Source organism: Suricata suricatta, chromosome 2, assembly GCF_006229205.1.
Source record: "Suricata suricatta isolate VVHF042 chromosome 2, meerkat_22Aug2017_6uvM2_HiC, whole genome shotgun sequence".
Lineage (NCBI taxonomy): Eukaryota > Metazoa > Chordata > Mammalia > Carnivora > Herpestidae > Suricata > Suricata suricatta.
Window position 1 is genome coordinate 114,340,824 of NC_043701.1, and position 12,749 is coordinate 114,353,572.

The 12,749-nt window shown below is 41.6% G+C and overlaps 1 protein-coding gene across 2 annotated transcripts in view; it reads right to left on the reverse strand.

Annotated features, from left to right (window-relative positions):
• Positions 1-6,011: 6,011 nt before the first annotated feature.
• Positions 6,012-12,749, reverse strand: part of MINPP1 (multiple inositol-polyphosphate phosphatase 1) — a 39,208-nt gene continuing 32,470 nt past the window's right edge. Inside the window, exon 5 of one of the 2 annotated variants that reach the window (XM_029931704.1) lies at positions 6,012-8,954. In XM_029931704.1, the coding sequence (XP_029787564.1) occupies positions 8,558-8,954 (397 nt within the window). In that variant the 3' untranslated portion in view covers positions 6,012-8,557. The remainder of the gene's footprint in view (positions 8,955-12,749) is intronic. The other variant, XM_029931706.1, reaches the window with a different exon arrangement.

Consider the following 12,749-nt stretch of genomic DNA (forward strand, 5'->3'; position numbering starts at 1 on the left):
TGCTTCAGATTCTGTGTCTTCTTCCCTCTCTGCCCTTCCCCTGCTCTCTCGCTCTCTCTCTCTGAAAAATAAACATTAAAAAAAAAAAAAAAGACAAGACATGAAGGTCTGAAACACAGGCTACATATTCCATGAGCCAGAACAGAAGAGTAACACAGAGGTGAGAGGGCTGGCCTCTCCAGGAAGCAGAAGGGGCTGGGCCTATAGCTTCTGAAATTTAATGGGAACTAAAAGTGTTCGACACAAGGTGAGAGATTAATGATTCATTGCCTGAAACCAGGGTCTGGGGCTTCGAAGGATGGATAAAAGTGATGTACACCCTCTCCTAGGAGATGCAGCCTATGAGGAAGGGATGGGCCTCAGCCCATAGGCAGACACCGGGCCATGCTGAAGACTAGGAGTGGCTGGGTGACACAGCACATCCCCAAATATCATTACGAGTGTGGCTTGAGACTGGGAATCCAGGTTGTAGCAACTGCAAAAACTAGGCACGTCAAAGTGAGGACAGAAAGACTGGAAATAGGAAAAGGAGAAAAGGCGGACATAATAAATACAAGTTCCATGCTAAACAAGGACGCCCAGGGCATTTCCAAAAAGAAATCTAATGCTAGGAAGAGAAAAATAAATAAATACATAAAACAAAATCAATGGTGGGAATATGAATTCATTCAGGAGGAAATGAAAATTAATTTTAAGCCATAGGCTGACAAAGACTTAAAATAAATTTTTAGAATGGCCAAAGACATAACTGAAGAGTAAACTTCAGTTTAAGAAAACAACAACAACAAAAAGATAACACAAAAACATGGAAATTAAAACAGGTGGATATGAAAAAGAACCCATTAGAAGTATTGGAAAGTATTTTTAGTCACTGAAGCTTTTAAAAAGTAGTAATGAATTAAACAAAACAAAACAAACTCCTTACCAGATTGGTGTGGTAAGAACATCAGTCAGAAAGCAGTATCCAGAGACAAAGGGTTAAAAAAAAATAAAGCAAGCAGTGAAGAGGCTTGGGGGATCAATTTACAGGTGAAGAGATTGAAAGGCTCCAACATAACATCTAACAGAAGTTCCAGTAGACAGGAATGGAGGACATGGAGAGAAATAATATTTCAGGAAAGAAAAATTAAGATGGTTCCAGAACTGGAAAAAGACATGAGCTTTGAGGTCTACCCTTTCATATTAAACAAAGACCATTCCACTCTTATAATTACACTTTATCAAGGGTAAAGAGAAAAATCTAAAGACTATCAGAGCCTACAGATTTTTTAAAAAGGGAACAAAAGGTAGATAATCCAACAGAAAAAGGGGGAAAGACTCAAACAGGCACTTCCCAGAGAAGCTGTGTAATGGCCATTTGAAAAGCAGCCCAATTCCATTAATTACCTAAGAAAGGCAAATTAAAACCACAATGAGATAACATACCCCAAAAATAGTTAAAGTAGAATAAATGGATAATACAAAGTAGAACTGTCAGCCAAATGGCATTGGCACATGCTGTTGTTGGGAATGTGAATTAGTACCACTGCTTTGGGAAAGTGTTTAGCAGGAACTACTGAAACTCAATATAGACATAGCCTATGACCTAGCAATTCTGCTCCTAATGGAACTTATACATACTTAGAAATGCATGCACATGTCCAGCAAAGGCACAAGAATGTTAATAGCAGCACTACACTCCTTAGCCACAAACTTGAAACTAACCGTAATGTCCATCAAGAGATGAATGAGTGAATTATGGTATATTCATATAAAACAGTATAATACAATGGGAGTGAATGAATCATCATTCCTGAAACATGAATAAGCCTCATAACATAGTGTTGATCAAAAGAAACCACAGACTAGCACAAAATATTTGCAAAACATTTATTTCATAAAGAATCTGTATTCAGAATCTGTAAAGAATCTTTGCACAAGACAAACAACCCTCTGTTGCACAAAATATTTGAACATGTTCTTTGAACTTTATCAAAGAAGAGACAGGAATGGTGATGACCTTCTAAAGACTTGGAGTGGGGAGTGCCTGGGTGGCTCAGTCAGTTAAGCAGCTGACTCTTGGTTTTGGCTCAAGTCACGATCTTGTGGTTTTGTGGATTTGAGCCCCGCATCTGGCTCTGCGTTGACAGTGTGAAGCCTGCTTGGGATTCTCTTTCTCCCTCTCTTTCTACCCCTGCCCCACTTGCACTGTCTCTGTCTTTCTCAGAATGAATACATAAAAACTTAAAAAGTAAATAAAAGACTTGGAAAAGAGAATCTGAGAAGATGGCAAATGATGGCATAATTTTTTAACTTTCCCCAACCCATTGCCTCTCATAAAAACAGCAACAAAAATTATAAAACCAATATCCCACAGGCAACATCCACAACACAAGTTGATGATGTAGCCCTAAGAGTTCCCCAAACTGAGAAGGGACAAACCACCCAGAGCCACATGGCCCATGCCATATTAAGCATGATCTCTGTGGAAACAGTGGGTTGGCTGATGAAATGGGGAGGGCCAGTATCCAACAGCAGCCAGACTGCTGCTGAGTTACCTTCAGCTCTGAAAGGACTTAAGCAGGGGTCCTGTGAAGCCCTGAATGACAGCTGCTGGCGCTCCCTTCTAGGATATGGCCCCACTTTGAGGAGACTCTCCTGGGAATAAAAGTCCATACAAGATAGGACAGGGAGATTAAGGATAAAGAAAAGAGAAGGTCCAGATGAAAAGGGTGGGTGGGACTGACTCAGGAAGAGTTCATGAAAAGTAAAGGACGGTCCTTCTGATCAACCCCCCACCCCGCATCCCCTGCTTGCCACACCAGCCAAGGTGCAGAAGGAACAAGAATTAGCAGATTACAGGAAAATTCCACATATCACTGCACAAGCTCCCAGGTGAGGTCAGCGCTGCTGGTCTGCAGGCTACACTTTTTTAAGTGGTAACGTTATCATGGAAAGATCAACTTTTGTGTTAAGGTCCCAGACAGGGAACTATTTTCTAGCAATGCATGTACGGAACAGGATTCTGACATAAAACCATCCAGTAGTCATGTGGTATTTGCTCTAACCCATGTTGTTACTGCAACGAGAACCCAAGGGGCACATTTATATGATGGAGTGGGGCAGAGAGCATGGATAGGGCATCATATGCAACGTGCAGTAAACTCCTGCCTTTTGCACCCCCACATCACAGATATGTAGTGAAGCCTGTGTCCACTGCCCCTGCTGTGTGCTCACAGAACCCGGCTTTATGGACTCGGAGAAGTCATGGGAGTCAGGCTGTACCCCCATGCACGTGGCTGCTTTCCTGAATGAAGCAACGGAAGGGAAAATCTGTGCACAATGTGATGACCATTCCCCTTATTTTGGACCTGAAATGACCTAGAATCTCCAACAGGGTCTGACTGGTGCTTTGCTTTGAAATACTATAAATACACAGAGCACCTGGTGGCTCTGTCAGTTATGCGTCCGATTTCATCTCAGCTCATGATCTTCTGGTTCGTGGGTTTGGCCTGAAGCCTGCTTTGGATTCTGTGTTTCCCTCTCCCTCTGCCCCTGCCCTGCTCACACTGCCTCTCTCGAAAATAAACAAGCATTAAAAAAAAAATGAAATACTACAAATACAATTTTAAGGGATGATCTGTGATGTAACAATTAACCCGCCCTCCTGGTGAACCCAAAAAGCCTTCTACACCAGGTGTGTGGCACAGTCAGCTGAGCCTGGGGTGACAGGAGGAACCTATCTGTCTTGGGAAAGGTCATCTGAAAGGCTCTGATGACATTTTGTCTCCCTTGGCCTCAGCAGTTAGAGCCAAGGGCTCCGGGGAAGGACAAAGAGAGGCAGCATTTTCATTGCACTGGTGAGCAGAATCAAGAGATTTACATGGGGTACAATCAGAGTGCATTACTCAAACAGTCCGCATACCAAAGTGCCTCAGATGAACTTGGTTGAAATTCCATTCTTACCACTGACAGAATGAACACATTTGAATAGAGCTTCAAGTGTTATCACAAAACAACCAACTGAAAAAACAGGCACTTTCATGCTCAACCTCATTTCTGTATCTGCAAAATGGGTTTCACACTATAGACTTCACAGTCCATAACAGATTAAGTGCAGTAACAGTAACATACCTTTTAAAGTACATGGTAGGTATAGGTATATCCTTTACCCAATGGTAACTAGTAGTTTACACACAATTTTACAAGGAACCCAGTTAACACCAGGTACATTGAGAATGATCAAACATCTCTTTACATTATGGCTTTGTACCAGGAAATGATTTTTCTCTTAAGACAAGACTTGGCGAATACTAACAAATACGCTGATCTATAGTGGTGCTTATAAAATACTTAGGAACCAGAGCTTTTAGACTGTCAAAGAAAACAGTTCTTTGAAGCTCATATGGCTTGGAAGAAAGTCTTCCAGGTAGGCTTTTATTTTTTCAAGAGCGAGGCTGCTAACAGCCAGATTCGAAAAGCAAGATTACTTACCCTCCTACCTCCAGCAGGTGACGAGGTAAATATCAGCACTATCTGTTTGAAAAAGCTGCACAGGGCTGGCTGCTCCAGTCCATTTCTGTCTTAGCCCTGAAGACTTGCAACCAGGCTCATGCGGAAGCCCTGCGGCGTCTGACTCCCAGTCGGTATCTGGGAGTTTCATGCACTGGTTGTTGCTCAGCGAGGAAAAGGCAGGGCATCGCTTCTATCTCATTCCGTCTATCTGCCCCAACCGTCTCAATCTGTCCTCACACTCTGTTTCTGTCATCTTTAGTAGAGAAATGGCAAGAAAACCTCCGAAAGCCAGTTGTTTTTTTCCACCACGGACAGAACTCAGGTAGGGGAAGGAGACTACAAAACTGTAACTACCTAAAACTAGTCACATCAGAAAACCAGGCCCTCCTCATGACCCCTGTAATGCAAAGAGTGACAGAATGTCATGGAGCAACACTGCAGACAGAAGGAAAAACAGTCTCCTGTCCCCACCATCTTGGGAAGGCAAGGGAAATGGCACTAATTGGTGGTCAGGGGAGAAGCGACTATGGCCAGAAGAGAGCTGGTGTTCATTCCATCTCCACAGAAGAAGGTTTCTTACCAATTAGAGAGAGCTTTCTCATCTGGAGCCATCCAAAGACCAACATCACCATCTGTGGAATTTGTATCAAAACTAGATTTTTTAAAAAAACAGTATTTGTTAAAAAAGTCTCCAAAAGCACCTATATTGTTAATGTTTGGTCAAAAGACAATTAGAAACAAGGTCGGCAGCATGAACTCTAAAGAAAACGACAGGGAGAGTCCATCGATTTCCATCCCAGCTTAATCCTCCATGTTAGCTATTTCAGAAATCACGTACAATATTCTAATGGAATTTCCTCATACTAGGAGTATTATTGAATTTGGAAGGCTATCGTTTTAATGAACAAATATTTGTTCTCCCAGTACATCAAACAAAAGTGTGAACATGAACTTCTTGAGTCTAAACAATGATTTAAAATCTGGGAATAGACGGAAGGTGTTGAATTAAGACTAGTTTTAAAGTAAAATAAAGAATCCCTCTATCTTATGATGTATTACTTCAGTAATGATAAAATAGCTTTCTTTCTACATGAATATAGTTTCTGGGTAAACTCTTTACCCAGCTGGGGTTCAAAGTCACAACTCCAAGACCAAGAGTCACATACTCTACCAAGTGAGCCACCAGGTGCCCCAAATGGCTACAGTTCTGAAAGTTAACCTCCTCCCAGGTTGCTAGGTAAGATGCTCAAACTACAAATCTTTTAAATAGAAGAACATGACTTTTTTTTTTGCTGTGGAATTTTCTCAAAAGTACTATTACACATGTGGCGCGGGCACATGTGTGCGCACGCACACACACACAATAAAAAAATAGCTTAACAGTATGTGAAGCTGCTTAGGAGTCGCCTGTGCTGCTGGGTGAGTGGACGAAATGCTAAGGGAGTGAGAAAGAATGGTTATGAGGGAATGCAGTAATCTGGGAAGGAAGTTCAGGACAGTGAGATATAGGCAAATTGTATGGTAGCGCAAATATTTATTTTCAGCCTCCATTTGGCAGAAGACAGCCTGAATTCCAAGGATCGTTAATGAACCACATGAAATACGCACCTTAGAGAAATATATTCTGAAAATTTACACTTATATCATCTGGTTTGGTTGTAGTGTGACTCCCAGATATTTAAGGGCATGCATCAGTTCTGCAGGTTATAAAAGGAAAGCGACAAAGGGAAGATATGAAAGTTGATTGTGCTTGGGGAAAAAAACAGCTCTTTTTTCTATACAACTTCAGTTTTGCTTTCAGTATTAAACTTATGATATGATCAAAATTATATACAAAAATAGTATCAAGTGAATGATTATGGGTTGGAGAGCAGAAACCTCAAAATGATAACATGACTATAAAAAACAGTAAGTACAATGTACGCATACATCAAGTTGTAGATTAGACAGAAAAATGGCTCATGTCCATAGGCTGTTTATGAATTGAACAAAATGTCAGAACCAGCAGTCAGTAAATTTTGGCTTAGTTGAGTAACATGGTCACCTGTTACGAATAAACTTGTTAGCCAAAGATCATTTTTTGACGTTCAACTTTTTATGTCCCATCCTGCAGAAGACCATTGGTTTTTACCATAAAATTCTTCATTTTCAGGCATATCCTAAATAGAAATAATAGCACCAGGATAACACAATCTCTGTAGCACTAGCTAAACTGGACCATACTTCCTCTCCAGCCTGAAATACTGACTGTTAAGATGACTATATGGTTCTTTTAACAATAAAATTAAATGACTCCATAAACCTTTCATGAGAAAGTTTGGGAGTCAAAAATTATTTAGTCAATGTGTCAGACACCAAGAAAATGTATTTTAAGGGCTTATTAGAGAGCCCCCTTGGAAGAACTAGGTCCATTCTATTTTATATGCCTATAGACTGAGTCTAGTGTGCGTACATATAAAGTACTCAAGTGTTGATGAACTGACACTATTAATTTGTGACAAATAATCAGGATCGAGAAAAGTCTTCAAGGGAAAAAACAGCAGAGTAAATCCCTCATTCAAGCATGAGATGTACAGTATGTCCTTTCACAGGACGTCTGAGTCCCCACAACAACCCTGCAAATTTCCATGAGTCAAGCAGCAGTGGAGTGGTGGGCATACTGAATTCTATGTTGGCTACCTCGAGGCACAGGACACAAAAAAGACCTGTTCTCATTTGGATCTAAAAACAGGATGATGGACATGAATGCTGGTTGTATCATTCTCTTCTCTGCCTATTTACAAAAAAAGAAGAAAACACCAGCCCTTTGCAGGACAATCAGCAGTATTTACCAGCTAATCATCTATTTCATAAACATAATTCATTTGAGGATCAATCATCAACAGATGGTCTATGCATCTTCTTTTATAATTTCAGTATACAGTTGTGACATTTCTAATCTAGAATTTTAAGAAAATTAATTTCCATTTCTCTTAAAGAAGTGGAAATTTACTTGAGATTTCTATTAGAAAAAAATTGCCTTATACAGCCTGATTTAGTCAAACCCCAACTTTTTACCATCAATTACTGCCTGTATTATCAACACAGCAGCAGAAAAGACCTCACATTAAAGTCACAAGAATTCTATTTATTATTATAGCAAACACTTTCACAGCATCTGACAAAACCAGAAGTATCTTTGAGAAATGCGTTCAGATCCATGAAACCAAGCCAGCCAGGATGAAGTCTTTATTGGGGGTGGGGGGAGGGAGAGAATAGAAAAGCAATAAATACCCAAAAGATACATTTCACATAGTAGCAAAATATAAAAAGCAGCAAAGTGACAGAATGAAAAAAAACTGCGAAGCCACCTATTAAGAAACTTTGATTCTTTCCGTCTTGCAGCTAATGGTCCCCTTTGTCCCTCCACTGTTATAAATGCAGAGCAGCAAACAGTGATGAGAAAATGGCCTCGTAAGACTCACTAGGTCAAGGGGAATTATTGAAAAAGTGTTCAAATACTTTATAAAATGTCTATTTTATTATACTCTGTCTTCCTTGGGTGAAGGTGTCTATTGAAAATCACACTCTGTTTCTTAATATTATTTCAAATCCTTAACTAGGGAGGCTAACTGTCTTCTGGAGTGATGCTCCCGGGGCTCCGAGAGACTTCCGCCGCAGACAGACGGTAGGTAGCAGAGCCGTGCCACCAGCGGGAAAGCCAAGGGCGGCGCAGCTGTGAGGCTCCTCGGCTCCGTGCCGTCAAGTTACAGATCACCCACGGGGCCGACGCTGTGACCCCAGCACTGCCCAGGATCACTCTGAAATCCTGTTCTATGTTAATGTGAGAGCTATTCTAATTTCCGTCAACAGCTACAGCATCAGCTATTTCCTCCAGCAGACGCTCCCCCACTTTGAGAGAGCTGCCCCGGTGAGGAGCCGCGGCTTACACATGCCCGTCCAGATTCAAAAGGAGACTCGACATCTTGCTGTGAAAGTACTGGGAAAGCTCCCTGGGACTGTGGCCGGCCCGGCTGCTCCGAGCCTGGGACCACCCGACTGATGGAAAATCTTGTCCGGTGACTCACAGCTCATCGGATGTGTTGTTCACCTTTGGTAACTCACACTCGTCGCTGGTACGACAGCTCTGGAGGAGGTCCCTGTAGTGGTCCTTCAGATCCTCATAGAGGGAAGCAGTCTCCTGGGAGTGGGCCAACGGCAACACCTTTTCATTCAACAGCAGCTGCACTCGGAAGGCCTCTTTAGGAGTCGTAGCGTTTTTACAGTGGTAAAGCACAAATATGAGGTTTGAGGCGTAGGGCACGATGTGGCCACTTCGGAACTTCCGATGCATTTGTTCCTTGTAATTGTAAGCTGTCAGGGGCTCCTTATCTTTGAAGTAGCCCATGAGGGAGAGCAGCGGAAGAAGGGTCTCTGCATGACCAAACTGCAGGATGACTGGGGAGGAAACTGGCTGAGACCTTAAAAGACAAATGGAGAAAAAAATGTGTACATGCATTCATGTCAAGGAAGGTGGTACCTACACTAGTGAGAAGCGTCGTGTGACTCTCTCACCTTTTTAGATCTTTATACACAGACGTCAACAATACAGCTAAAGTTCTGTGTGGCTGAGAACTGAAGGCTTTATACTCAGAGTTCAGTTCCAAATTCAGGATCGCTGGAGTGTTACAAATCCACTAAAACACTGCACACACTTGCGATTCTTTATGTTCAAAGAGAAAAGAAGGTCTTTACTAGTAGATTAAGGAACTCGGAGCAGATATGGATTTCAACACTGTATGGCCTTTTTGTGAACGAAAGGGAGCATGCTGCCCTAGTAAACAAGAATCACTCCGTGGAGGTCTTCTGAATGCACCTCGGGTGCTACTGTATCTGTATCTAGGAAACGGGGACAAGCACTACTCAGTAAATTCGTGGTTAAAACCTGCCTAAACAGTGAATGGTAATTCACATAATCCTCCGATGTTTTAGAAGACCCGCCCTGGGCACTACCTGGGGAAGAGAACCACAAAGGGCGGAGACACAACCTGTCCCAGTGCTCTGCCATGTTTGTGGCTGGCGTGGAATCTGCGCAGTGCCAGCCATCGACAGCTTTCCACACCATAAGCTAAGTCACCTCTTTTCACTGCAAGTTTTCTATGCCTTCTATGCCTTTTTTTGGGTAAAGGCTTTTCTTTTCTTCTTTTTAATAAGCAGCAGCTAATGACTGCTTAGTCTTTCTCCCAGGTTAGTAGAAAGAACATGACTTTGTTAAACAAAATCTGTAAATCTATTCAAACATGCTGAGCCATGTAATCGATTAGCCTGCCAGCCCCACACCAGATTACACACTATTATACCTGGGTTTCCCAGTGGACAGCAGCGTTTGGGCAAGTTTTGGCCCTTCACGATTCCCCATGAAATCAGACCCCAACCAAACCAAAGGGAAACATTTACAAATAACTATATGGAAAAGTTCTCTCAGTGACTCACCAACAGCCTCAGACCTGAATATTACAATCAGTGTCCAAGTAGAAAAACAGGTTGCAAGAGCTCGCACCTGGTGGGTGTAGGGAGCTAGGACCTGAAGGATGCAGAGAGTTCACACGTGGTGGGTGCAGAGAGAGGTCACATCTGGTGGGTGCAGGGAGAACCAGCACAGGCCTCTCCCAGGGCTGGAGAAATCTAGCCCCTGGGAACTCTCCAAACAGCCACTCCAAGCACTCCAAGTGTTGGCCAGCACAGAGGCCACATACACTAGAAGTTGCTGGGAGGGAATCACGATGGAACCAGACAGGGACAGCAAAAACCAAGAAAAGTGCAGGTTCAGATCAAGGTTGGGGCAGCAAACCAGAGCCAGGAGATCTCAGAATGCAAGTTGCAATATCTCTGAACAGCACACACATGTAGGACCAGAGAAGGAGGCTCCAGGAGGTTAGAGAAGCAACCTGACGTGAGCCACCTTCTCAGTATTCAGAGAAACTAAATGCACATTAAAATGAGCAACAGAAGAATAAGGGGCAGAAAAACATCCCTACAAAAAATAAAAGTATATACAGTACTAGAAATAATACTCAAAAAATACATAGGAACTGCAACGTCCTATTTCACAATCATCCACTATTTTGAGATTTATATTCTTTAAAAGGGAATAAGCCCTTTTAAGAAGAGGGAGTGAGGCGGGGTGGGGGGCTACTCTCTTTTCTTATTTGGTATATTTTAATTTGGTCACCTAAAATATTTAAAATCTGTATTTACTTCCAAGAAGCATCCCCTTAGGCCCAAAGTGACAAAGCAGATCATTTAGACCACAGTTATATTTGTTTCACCTGCATAAGTAGTTTAAATTTTTGCATTATTTGTTAGTGTTTAAAGATCGGATGATCTCAGATTCATAAAAATCCACAGATTTTTGGCTCCTATTGAAAGCCTGAAAGATCTGACAACAGGCTTCCACAAAGCCTGCTTCAGATTCTGTGTCTCCCCCTCTTGCTATGCCTCTCCCTCACTGAGCTTTGACTCTCTTGCTCTCAAAAATAAAAAAAACATTAAAAAAATAATAAAGTTTACATGGAGAAGCAAAAGACCCAGATGAGCTAAGACAATACTGAAGGAGAAGAACAAAGTTGTCAGATTGACACTACTTGATTTCTTTTTTTTTTTTTTTTTGACACTACTTGATTTCAAGAACCACTGTAACTTTACAGTAATCAATGTAGTATGGTCCTGGTGAAAGTAAAGACAAACAGACCAACAGAAAGGGGAAAAAAAGCCCAGAAATAGACCCCTATAAATAGAGTCAGCTGATTCTTGACAAAAGAAAAGATCACACAGAGCAAAGGTAATACAATAGAGCAAAGACAATCTTTTCAACAAATGGTGCTAGAACACTGGATATGAAAAAAATGCACCTAGACACAGACCTTGTACCCTTCACAAAAATTAACTCAAAAGGATTACAGACCGAAATGTAAAGCTCAATACTATAAAACTCCTAGAAGATAACATAGGAGAAAAACTTGGATGATCTTTGTATTGCAAGGACTTTTTAGAGGCAAAACCAAAGGCATGACCCATGAAAGATAAAATTAATAACCTAGACTTCATTAAAATAAGAATTTACTAAAGACAATGTCAAGAGTGTAAAAAGACAAGTCACAGACTGTGAGAAATTATTTACAAAGACGTATTTGATAAAGGACTGTTACTTAAAATATACAAAAAAACCTCATTAAGACTCAACAATAAAAAAACCAACGCTAAATTTAAAAATGATCAAAAGGCCTGAATAGAAAACCTCAGCTAAGAAGATAAACGGATGGCAACTAAGCATACGAAAGGTGCTCAACGTTATACACCATTAGGGAATTGTGAATTAAAACAATGAGACACCACTGCACACCTACCAGAATGGTGAAAATCCCCAACACTGACAATACCAAGTGCTGACAACAGAAACTCTCACTCACTGCTGCTGGGAAAGCAGAACGATAGAGCCATGGGGCAAGTCAGTTTGGAGGTTTTCTTATAAAACTAAACATATGCTTAGCATAAAACCCAGCAATTGTGCTCCTTACAAACTACAGAGTTATGTCCACACAAAAACCTGAACATGGATGTTTACAGCAGCTTCGTTCATCTGTCAGACTTGGAAGGAACTCGGATGCCTGTTAGTAGGTGAAGGGGAACTAACCTGGGATACATCCAGGTAAAGAACTACTACTCAGTGCTAAGAAGAAATGCCGTATCAAGCCATCAAAAGACACAGAGGACACTTTAAATGCGTATTACTAAGTAAAAGAAACTATTCTGAAAAGGCTAAATATTGTAGGATTCCAAATATATGACATTCTGGAAAAGGCAAAACTACGAAGCAGTGGCCAGGGGTTGGGGGAAGGGACGGACGAACGGGCAGAGCACAGAGGGTTGGGAAGGCAGGACGACTGTGCAGGATGTTACAATGGTGGACAGATGTTGGTGGACAGCTGTCCAAACCCAGAGGGTGCAGAACGCCAAGAGTGAGCCCTAATGTAAGCCACGGACTTTGGGGACGATGATGTGTCAGTGTAGGGTAATCGTTTACAGTGAAGTGTGATTCACACTGTGGTGTGGCGTGTGTTGGGGCAGAGGAGGAGATTCATGGGAACTCTGTACTTTCTGCCCAGTTTTACTGTGAACCTAACACTGCTCTAAAAAAAAATAAATAAAGTTCATTAATTAAAAACAAAGGAACAAACTACTACCATGAGAATACAGGTGACCAAAAAGAGTACATT